General features: G+C 52.5%; 1 protein-coding gene across 8 annotated transcripts in view; it reads right to left on the bottom strand.

The window, feature by feature from the left end:
• The window catches only part of Ift140 (intraflagellar transport 140), a 74,863-nt gene that overhangs the window by 2,036 nt on the left and 61,811 nt on the right, over window positions 1-11,016 (bottom strand). For 3 of the 8 annotated variants that reach the window (XM_027940495.3, XM_027940497.3, XM_027940496.3), the window contains exons 19-29: window positions 9,006-9,183; window positions 7,990-8,180; window positions 7,379-7,474; window positions 6,980-7,112; window positions 6,766-6,909; window positions 5,425-5,553; window positions 5,073-5,255; window positions 2,919-3,125; window positions 2,457-2,669; window positions 2,213-2,379; window positions 517-658 (exon numbers count right to left, since the gene is read on the bottom strand). In XM_027940495.3, the coding sequence (XP_027796296.2) occupies window positions 517-658; window positions 2,213-2,379; window positions 2,457-2,669; window positions 2,919-3,125; window positions 5,073-5,255; window positions 5,425-5,553; window positions 6,766-6,909; window positions 6,980-7,112; window positions 7,379-7,474; window positions 7,990-8,180; window positions 9,006-9,183 (1,783 nt within the window). Of the gene's footprint in view, window positions 1-516; window positions 659-2,139; window positions 2,380-2,456; window positions 2,670-2,918; window positions 3,126-5,072; window positions 5,256-5,424; window positions 5,554-6,765; window positions 6,910-6,979; window positions 7,113-7,378; window positions 7,475-7,989; window positions 8,181-9,005; window positions 9,184-11,016 lie in introns of those variants that run through there. The other 5 variants (XM_071605428.1, XM_027940501.2, XM_027940500.3 and 2 more) reach the window with 5 other exon arrangements.

Below are 11,016 nucleotides of genomic sequence, written 5' to 3'. Positions count from 1 at the left end.
GGACAGTAGGCCCAAGTGGCTAGAGCAGAGGAGAGAAGGAACAGAACCTTCAGTCTGGGAGGAGACTTACAAAAAGGTGTGTTTGATAAAGGAAATGTATCTAGAAGACAAAGAAGGTGACCCAACAATAAGAAGGCAAGAACCAAGTACAGTGACCACAAACTGAGAAGTACATGAGAAGATGCCCAGCATGGCTGAGTGAGGACCAATGACAAGTTGTGGTCAACACTTGCTGGTTCACATGTGGGTGTGTTGTTGACAACTTCCTCAAGAATGAACAAAGTGAGCTGGGCCCAATGATGCACACCTCTGATTCAAGTACTTGGAAGGCTGAGGCAGGAGGATCACAAGTTCAAGGCCAGTCTCAAAAAATAGAAGGGCTGAGGATGTTACCTAGTGGTAGAATGCTTGCACAGCATGTGCAAGGCCCTGGGTTACAATTCTCATCTTGTGAGCTGAGGCAGTGCTCAGTGGTAGAGTATGTACCTAAAGTGCACAAGGCCCTGGGTGCCTCACCATCTGGAACTCCTCCCTCTGCACGTAGTGTTCCACCAGGAAGCTGCAGACGTCCCCAATGCGGACAGTGCTGTCTAGGTCGGGCTCCTCCAGGAGCAGCTCGCACTGCCTGATGGACTCCTGGGGGTCCTCTGTGTAAGTCCTGCCCAGAGAAAGGGGATGCCTGAGTCCTGAACCCAGAATCTGCTGTGTGCCAGGGGGCAGTTCAGTATATGTCCTATAGCGGTAGCTCTGGGAATGGTGGGGGCAAATTTTTTGTGAAGGTAATTTCTGTGAATTAAGCTCATTAATTCCTTAAGTTGTTCATACGTTCAGCACTCCCTGCTCACAAGTTGTGTGGTGTCCTATGCTTGGACACCAAGATCAGGGGCTTGTAATCCTCTTGCTGCCCTAGAATCTAGAGGGGACAGAAGCTTCTAGGCTACAACTGATGTGGGGGTTGCTTAGTGTCACATGGAAGGGGGGTGGCGAGGGATGTGCCACCTTGCCCAAGGCAGAAGGGCTGGCTTAAACACAGGTTGGCACATGTGACCAGCACAGAATCTGTGGCAGAGACCAGGGAGGGGACCTGGCAGGATGTAACCTGGTTCTGCAGCCATTAGGGTCCAGGATCCCTCCAGCCATGCTGACTGTCCTGGTGTGCCACTATGGACAGCTGAGCCCTAACAGGCTACTCCTACCCCCCATTCATTTCCTCTTCATTCATACATACCCCGTCCTGTGGCTAAGACTACATCTTACCCATCCTTCACTCCTGACCCCTGCAGCCCAGGTTGGGAGACCTAGATCATAAGGCCACACAGGCAGCAACCTCCAAGGAGTCTGCTTAGTGCAGCATTGTTTAATAGTGTGGGCAAAAGCTGAGCCCTGGCAACATACAGATGTTTGTTTACATGGTGGCAGAGTGAGTCTGAAAAGTTCAATTACCTACCAAGAGATAAAAACTAAGGCAATCCACCAAATACTTAGACCCTATGTGCTGCCTGCCTGGGCCTCCTCTCCACATGACGGGACTACCTTGTGCAGCACAACAGCCCCTCCCTCAGCATAACCCCACCAGGGTGGCTGCATTCCCTGACCAGGGCTCCCTCGACACACCTTTTCTTGACCAGACCAGACCTGTGTGTCTAGGGATTAAACTCAAGGATACTTAACCATGGGGTGCTTAGTCTTAATAAGTTGCTGATTCTCCTGCCTCAGCCTCCCAAGCTGCTGGGATTACAGGCGTGGCCACTGTGCCCAGCTCTGATGGTTTTTGGAGCAGCCTTCCTAAGGTAGTGCCCAGCTCTGAGGGGGCCTCCTAGAGGAGCTCAGAGGAACTCCTCTAAGAGTATCTATCAGAAACAAAAGCTTGGTCTGGTCTGATCTCTTGCAGTCAGTCAAAACTCTCCCTGTAAAGGTGGTAGGCAAGTCATGGGTTGCAGCTAGGTGTGCTGGTGCATGCCTGGAATCCCAGTGGCTTAGGAGGCTGAGGCAGGAGGAGTGCAAATCCAAGGCCAGCCTCAACAACTTAGCAAAACCCTGTCTCAAAAATAAAAAGGCTTGGGGATGTGGCTCAGTGGTTGAGTGCCTCTGGGTTCAATCACTGGTATTAAAAAAAAAAAAAAGTCATGGGGTACAAACCAAGAGCACATGGCACATGAGGGTTCAGGGCCAACTGTCTGTGTTTCCTGCCCCATTTCCTGTGGGGACACACCTGCGGGCCTGGGTGAACCTCTTCACCAATGCCATCTTGCTTTGCAGCTGGGCCAACTTGGTCTCCTGGTCCAGGGGGCTCTTCGCCTTGGCCTTGGATAGGCACTTGTAGGCCTCAGTCAGTGCCCCGTGGGCCTTCTCGTAGTTCTGGTACTCATCAATCTCCACCTGCATGAGGAGCTGTGTCAGGACCAGGGGCTCCCCAACCCTCCCTAAACCTGTGGGGATCCCGGGAGGATCTGTACCTGGGCACAGGCATCATAGAAGCCAGCTAGGAGGTCCAGGGCCCGCCCCTTTGTATAGAAGCTGATGATATTCTTCATGATCTCCGGCTCCTTCCGCCAGTCCAGGGACTGCAGGTAGTTGGCAGCCATGATGTAGATTTCCTTCTGCCTGGAGACGCCTGCAAAGAACACGATCTTCTCCGTGTCTCCAGACTTGAGCAGTGCTCTCATGGCCTAGGCAGAGTAAGACCAGGGTTCGGGTGATTGGGGCTGGCCTGAAAACGCTCTGGGCAGGCGGTTTCCGTTCGCTGCTAACCAGAGGATGAGCTTTGTGTTGGACGTGGGACAGGTAATAGGCCTTACATATCATGGTCCCCAAAGGACTCCTTCAAAGCCCTGGCCAGAAAAGCTCATCCCCTGCTCGGAAAAAACAGAGAATGGAGAACCATGCCAAAGGCACAGCAGTGGCCCAGCTGGCCTCACCTTCAGCTTGCTCCCGGCCTGTGTGTACTTCTTGGTGGCCAGGTGGTAGTTGCCCTGACGCATGCAGCAGTTGGCTATCTGCTCCAGCAGCTCACGCCGGGACTCCTCAGACAGGTCCTTAGAGTCCTTGGACACAGTCATCTTCTCAGCCATCTCTTCAGTGATGATCATATTCTGTTCTAGGCACAGCTGCAGAGCCTCATGATACTGTGAGAGCGCCAAAGAAATAAGGGGCTGTTACCTGGAGCTGCTGAGGAGGCCCGAGGGCCTGGGTGGCCCTCACATCTATCACTCTTAGAGGAAGCCAGGCCCTGTGACTCCACAGTGACCACTGTCTGCAGCTGAGGGATAAGAGGAAGGGACAAGGGTACTTCAAACACATCAACCTAAAGGACATAGGCTTACTCATGTTATTTTCTCTCATGCTATTAACATTCTAGAGCTTTCTGAAAATATGCTGTTTCATTGAAATATTTGATATGGGAGAAAAAGAAATAATTATTTTCTTTTTTGGTACTGGGGATTGAACCCAGGGGCACCTAACCACTGAGCCACACCCCCAGCCCTTCTTTATATTTTATTTAGAGACAGGGTCTCACTGAGTTGCTTGGGGCCTTACTAAGTTGATGAGGCTGGCTTTGAACTCATGATCCTACCTCCTCAATCCCCAGAGCTGCTGGGGTCTCAGGCATGTGCTACTGTGCCCAGCTATAATTTATTTTTTCCTTGGTACTGGGGGCTGAACCCAGGGTTAGGGATAATTCTTTCTTCTTTTTTGGTACTGGGGACTGAACTTAGGGGCACTTAAGTGCTGAGCTAAGTCTCCGGCCATCTTTATTTTTGAGACTGTGTTACTAAGTTGCTGAGGTTAGTCTTGAATGATTCTCAGCCTCCCAAGTCCTATGCCCAGCTGGTTTTTGGGTTTTCTAAAACTCCCCCTGATCTGGATGCTTGTTCATGTACAAGACCCCAATCCTTTTAGATCTCATGTGGTATCTTTTATAATCTGGAAGCTTCAATTGCCTCTTATTAGTCTTATTTTCCAGATTTCACTGGTTATTTTGACTTGTCCAAGTTTTCGCTGTGAGGCTTGCAGAGTCAACTTCTGTAGTTAGGAAACCCTCTGGCCCCCCCTTGGGGCTGCAGCGCTTGCAGACTTCCTCAAGAAAGATCTCCACATGGATTCATCAGGTCTTTCTGACCAAGAAAATGGCATGTGCCTTTTCACTTGGGCAAGAATTCTTTTGTTGCTAAGTAGCAAGAAACAAAACTGCACATTTAACTCTTGCTTCAGGAAGAAAGAGCTTTCAATATGAACAGGCTAAAATTTTGGATAATTTACAGTTTTCTATGTACCCATCAGGTTTCTATTGAGAGCAATTTTTTTTGCTTAAAAAAGATGAATGAAAGGGCTGGGGTTGTGGCTCAGTGGTAGTGCTTTCCTAGGATGGGCAAGGCCCTGGGTTCGATCCTCAGCACCACATAAAATAAACAACAACAAACAAATAAATAAAGGTTAAATTAAAAAAAAAAATGAGTGAAGGGGCTGTGGCTGTGGCTCAGGAGTGCTTGCCTAGCACTGGGACCTAGAGGACAAGAGGCTGTGCCAACAGTAGCCAGATATGAAAACCAAATACTGTTTGATTCCATTTATCTGAAGCTCCTGGAGGAGCCAAAACCATAAAGACAGAAAGTGGAAGAGGGATTGCCAGGTGTTGGACAGGAGTGAGGAGTTGTTCAAGGAGCAAGACACGAATGTTATGGAGATTGGTTGGGTAATTACGTGAATGTACTCAGCACTCTGGCACTGTACCCTTAAAGAATGACTAAACTGGGTGGGTGATGCACACCAGTAGTCCCAGTTACTCAGGCAGGAGGGCCTGAGTTGGAGGCCAGCCTGGGCAAGATAGCAAGACCCTATCTTAAAAAATAAATAAATGAAAGGTAAGATGTGCAATTCCATGTGGTATGCTGAGCACACACACACAGGCGTGCTGACTCCCTGGCTGACCTGAAGGCAAGGGTGCCCTCTTGTTCTCAGAGCCCTTTGTCTCTAGCACAGGGAGCAGCCACAGTCCAAGAGGGAGTGGAGCTATTCCCTCCCTGAAGCTTGGGCACCTGGTGGGCAGGGTCCCACACCCACCAATCCTGCACCTTCTTGGCAGCCAGCAGCAATTCCACGGCTTTCTCAAACTGCCTGTGTTCAATGCAGAAGTCAGAGCATCGGGCCAGGAGGGCGGGGTCTGAATTCTCATCCAGGTCCTCTGCTATGAGCTGCAGAGCTGCAAACTGCTGGGTGGTGAAGGCCAACTCCAGGGCCTTGGAGAAGTGGCCAGCCTGTGGACAGTGGTGGAGCTCTGAGTGCCTGCTCAGGGTCAGGGGACCCCAAACCTTACCCAGCTGGGTCTCCTGGAGCCCTGCAAAAACAAGTGTCCCTGGTCTCTGCAGGAGCCTGTCACCTTCCCCCTCAGGTCCCGTGGGTCCCCAATTGGGGTTGACCCTTTACCTTGTGGTACAGCATGACTGCCCTGTCCATCTGCTTGCCCTTCTCCTCATAGTAACGAGCTGCCTCAATCATGTCCTCCGGAGAGCTCAACAGGGCCAAGTTCATGAGCTGGTCGTCCAAGCCATTCTCCTATTGGGTGGGGGCAGGGCTAAGTGGGCAGTTCCTGTTCAGCACGCTCAAACCCACTTAGGTTTGTGAATATGGTCAGTTGAGTGTCTGCCTCCATTCAGTCTGGCTTTGCCAGGTGATTTATGCCTTATGATTTATGCCTTCTTTTTTTTTTTGGTAGCACCATAAAAGCCTCATAAAATGCTAGGCAAGCCTCTGTACTCAGTTGCACTTCCAGCCCTCCATCACGATTTTCAGCCAGCACCATACCTCAATGGGTCTGTGTACCAGGACTTGCAGTGTTTCATTTTATAAAGCACTGCAAGATACTTGACATGAGGGATCTTTCCAGAAGCGAGACCCTGGGCTGGGACATTCAAAAAATTTTTTTAGTTTCGTTTTTTAGTTGTTGATAGACCTGTATTTATTTATTTATATTTGGTGCTGAGAATCGAACCCAGTGCCTTACACATGCTAAGCAAGTGCACTACTGCTGAGCCTCAGCCCCAGCCCCCATTTTTTTAAATACATATTTTTAGTTGTAGGTGGATACAATACCTTTATTTTATTTTTATGTGGTGCTGAGGATTGAACCCAGTGCCTCGTGTGTGCCAGGCGAGTGCTCTACCATTGAGCCACAGCCCCAGCTCCCCTGGGCTGGGACATTTTTATGGATGCAGAATGTCCAACAGCTTCTGATGAGGTAGGTACCTGCCTGTCCATGAGGCTACACTCAGCCCGCCCCCTACTGGCTCAGGAGTACTGGATGCCAGAGCACCCAGCAGCCACTCAGTGCTTCACCACATCAGAGAGAGGGAGCGAGATGGGAGGAAGCCAGGCAGAGCCAAGAGGATGTGGAAAACAGTGGCAGGGTACGGGTGTGCACCATGATTTTTTCCACCCTTGCCACTGAAACACTTTTTTTTTTTTTTCATTTTTTGGAATACCCGGGATTGAACTTGGGCACTTGACCACTAAGCCACATCCCCAGCCCTAGTTTGTATTTTATTTAGAGACAGGGAATCACTGAGTTGCTTAGCACCTCACCTTTGGTAGAGGCTGGCTTTGAACTCGTGAGCCTCCTGCCTCAGCCTCCGAGCTGCTGGGGTAACACCCAGTGGTTTTAGCTACCGCGCCGGGCTAAAACACCCAGAATAAAACCTTGAAAACGGCAATGCTGCACTGTCTGGCCTCTGCCCAGGAGAAGCCACCAGAGGCTGCCCTCTCTGTTACCTTGCATAGGCGGATGGCATTGTTGAAGGCCTGTGCCCGCGTGTAGAAATGCACCGCCTGCTTCACCTCCTCCTGACTCTCATACTGCCGGGCGAGGTGATAAGATGCTGCCCAGTTTCCAGTCTCATTGGCTATTTCGGCAGCCTAGAAAGACCCAAAGAACCCAGTAGTCTCACACTCCCTGAGCAGGCCAGCTCCCCCCGGACACACTCACCTTCTGGATGTTGCCCTGGAAGCAGTGGATGCGGACCAGGGAGAAGTAGTCCTGTGCCAGTTCGTAGTAGCGCAGGGCAGCATCCATCTCTGCCTGGCTCTCCAAGTACTGGGCCCACCACCTCCACAGCGTCCTACAGAGCAGCCCCCAGGGCCACAGGGCTTCCGTTAAGTCCTGTTCTCCCCAGTAGGACCATTTTCCCATGCCACACTCAGACCAGCTAGGGAAAAACAGGTCTCCACAGGAGACCAGAAGTGAGAGGCCCGGGGCAGAAGGGGTCTTTGTATCCCAGGACTAGCACTGGGAACCAAGAGGACACTCCTATACTCCCACAAGAAGCAAGGGCCCCTAAGCAGTACTCTGCTGGACGACTTGAGTGCTGCCCGCTGGGACACTGACTTGTCCTTCATCTTATTAATGTAGAGCTCCAAGGACTGCAGATCTTCAGAGAGCATCCTGGGAACCTCGAAGCGGTGGGTGTCAGACTTCTCGTAGCTATGGAGGGAGAGATGGAGGACCTTGGTCCCTTTGGTCTTGGCCCCATGATCAGAGGCCATGTCAGAGACAGGTCAGGGCAGTGGTCTGCGTGGTGCCTGGCCTGCAGCCCTGGGGCCTGTGTGCTGTGTTCAGGGACAATGAAGTGTCCTAATCTGTGTGGATTCAAGAGGCCAGTCATAGCTCAGGGCTCCTCACATAAGTTCCACATTATGGAAGAGAATCTAAGTACAGCTCCTGCTCTGGGAAGTGCTGTTCTGCAGCCAAGTCCCAGAGGTGACATGAGTCCTAGTGAAGACCCCCAGCCCCACCGTGCCACAGTGGCTAACACCACAGTCTTATCATCTTCCTTGGACATAGAGGCCAGCATGTGAGGAAGGTGGCCCGGGTCTCTAGGGCTCTCCTACTGAGAGGGGACCTGTGCTGTCCTTGACAGTCCCCCCTAGGAGGGTGCCAGCCACCTGGAGGCAGGCCTTTCCTTTGAGAGCTGCTGTGGCCCAGGCAGCCCCACTCACTAGCTGAGGGCCAGGCCGCGGTCAGCGCTGGCCTCCAGGTGCTTGGCGTAGTTGTAGCAGGTGGTGCGCAGGTGGATGCGGTCGTGCAGCTCAGCCACAGCCACGGCGTTCTGCCACTGGCCAGAGGCCTGGTAGAGCCTGTTCAGGAGATCGTAGCGCTGGCACTCCTTATACAGCTGCTCGGCCTCCCCCTGGAGAAGAGAGAGCACTATCACTGCTATGGTCTGGCACCCCGGAGAGACTGTTCCAGGAGATAAGGTGGTGGTCACTATGTCCTGTGTGGAGCTCACTGCACAGGGAGGGCACAGGGTGGCAGCTGCCACCAACAGGCTCCTGAGAAAGATGCAGCGCACACTAAGGGAGGACGGACACTGCACATGTGGACATAAGGCATGGGCTAACATATATGAGACAAGCACTGCTCACCCCCAGCACCTTTCTTGTGCCCACCTGAGCACTGCCAAGGGAAGAACTGGCTCTACTGCCCTCCTGCCCTTGCCATGTCCCAGGGGAACCCCTGTGCACTCCTGCAAAAGAGCAAGCCCTGTGGCACAGTGCTGTCATCCCCCACTACTGACATGTGGGTGGGCAGCCTGCCTCCTGCCCATGTGTGCAGCAAGTCATCTGATGCTATGGCAGGGCTCTAGCCTATGTCTGGGGGTGCCATCTTCTGGCTGCTCTGGGAGAGCTGGTGTGTAATGAGCTCTGACAGAGAGCAGATAGGGAGGAGGCAAAGACCAGAGGTTAGCTTCCATTTGTGAACATGTGGCCCGACAAGTATACCCACCACCTCCCCTCTATCTGCCATGTAGGGTCCAGAGAAATCTAGCAACTGGCCTCTGCCCTGCCTGTCAGCCTGCCCAGTTCTCCTGGGGTCCAAACCCCAGTGAGGAAGGTCTGTGTGGGCAACCTCTGCCCTCTTTACTGCAGGCTCAGCTCAGGTGTGTGGCCTTCCTTGGTTTGCCTTCCAGGGTGGTGTCTGCCTGTCCATCCCAGGAGGACTATGGTTCACTCACCAGCATGCCCAGTTGTATGGCCAGCATGGCCACTCTAGCCTCCAGCTCTGGCTCCTGCTCAGCCTCCCGCAATGCTCGGGCCCCACGGGCATGGCCCATGTTTCCCAGGCATACCTTGGCGACGTCCAGCCGCTGGGTCTTCACACACATGCGTGCCATGTTCTCCCATACAGTCTCGCTGTGGGCAGAGGAGACAAGGTCCTACTAGCTTTCCTTGCTCAGCAGCCTGTCAACGTGCATGGCTCTCAGGCATGTGCTCCGCATAGCAAGACTGCAGACTAGGCTCTACTGCCCATCGCCCAAAAAGAAGGAAGGTGAGATGTGTCCTGAGCCCCAAGGCTGGTGCTTCTGGGGTGGCAGCCAGACATGCATGGCGTGACATCCCTGATCCCAAAGGTCTTGGGGGCGGGGTGGGGACAGGGCCCCATTAACAGGTGTCCTTCTGTGTAGGTCACCATCTCCTACTTCTTCACAGCTCTGCTGCTGGTTTGGTAGCGCTGCTCTTCTTTGTCACAAGCACATACCAAGTTGGGTCTAAGACAGAGCCTTCTGCTGCAACAGAGCAGGAGACCTGGCACAGCCTCTCATAAACCACCTCCCAGCGTCAAGAGCCTGGTGGGGAGAAAGGGCAGCAATGGCTTCGCCCCAGCTCCCATCAGCTGGGCAGGGGAAGTGAGATGAGAGGTCTGGGTGGCAGACACTTCATGGTCCCTCATATGGGTGGTCCACTGTGAGCCTCAACCTTCCTCAACCATTCAGACCTGTCCATGATGTTGCCTGGACTGTCTTCAGATCTGAAATTGGGCCTGAGATCTCAGACACAGAGGTCCACAGAAAATTTGGGACACTCAGTAGAAGAAAGGCAAAGGGAAGAAGTTCACTTACTGCATTGTCTGCTACACGCAGGCCTTCCTATTCTAAGACCATGGCAGCGTGGCAGCACACATGCACATACATGTAAGCACACACGTACTCTCATGCACATACAGACATGTATATGCAGCGAACCCCGGGAGGGAGGGGGGCTGTGGAGCCCGTGGAGATGTGGGTGGTAGCATCCTCCCCAGGTCCACCTATCACATTTCAGCTGCTCCCTCCAGATACAGCCCTGACCACAATGAGAGCCGATCTGTTCCCTTTCAGCCTGACTCAGAAGCACGTACAGAGAGACTTGGAAGGCAGCTGTCCTGGTGAGGGAGGGTACTCAGGGTTGGCAAATCGAATGTTTTGGGCCCTTATGGCATGCCCCAGGTGGAAGGACGGAAGGGGGGCTTCTTGAGAGGGTAGTTTGGTCAGGACTGGTCCCACTGTGGGCACTTCTGTGGCAAATGGGTGACTAGGTCTCAGAATCCCTGACTTGGACAGAAATGGAGTAAAAGCTGCTTTCAAGATGGAAGCACCAGTGGAGTCAGCTCATGTGCACCCAGGACAGGGGTCTATCCACTGGGATGGCCATTGCTGTGGGGGTCTGTGGCTATGATTCTGCACACCCAGGAGCCCTTTCCTGCAAACCAGTGAATACTGCCTTGGCTCTGCACGGGGCCTGTAGAACTTTGGTTGATTGAATAGCTATGTATTAACGAGTGACAGAAGGGCAGGCATGCCTTATGTATGCTGGCAGCAAGGTCCCTGGCAGCCAATGGGTGTGAGGTAAGGCTTGACTAAAAGCTGCACTGAATGATGTGGCAACATAAAGCCATGGTGCTGTGCTGGGGAAGGCTTCTTCCGCCCTTTCATCCAGGACTTCTGGAAAAGTTCACCTTCCTTTACCCAACACTGGGTTCATCCTTTGATTAATTCTCTTGGGACTTGTCATACATTGGTCAGCAACTTCTGGGATGCTCCAAAGTACTGCCTCTCTGGAGGACCAGGTTGCTGGGCAGCACCTTTGGTTTTACTTTCTCAGGAAGTGTCCTTGCTACCCTAACCCTTTTGCTTCAGAATCCAAATGGCTAACAGCACCTGTGAGGCAGCAGATGCCACAGATACCTGCTCAGCACAGTGTAGCTGG

This window comes from Marmota flaviventris, chromosome 19, assembly GCF_047511675.1.
Source record: "Marmota flaviventris isolate mMarFla1 chromosome 19, mMarFla1.hap1, whole genome shotgun sequence".
NCBI lineage: Eukaryota > Metazoa > Chordata > Mammalia > Rodentia > Sciuridae > Marmota > Marmota flaviventris.
The sequence above is the reverse complement of the archived record's forward strand: the minus strand, read 5'-3'. Positions and strand labels throughout refer to the sequence as shown.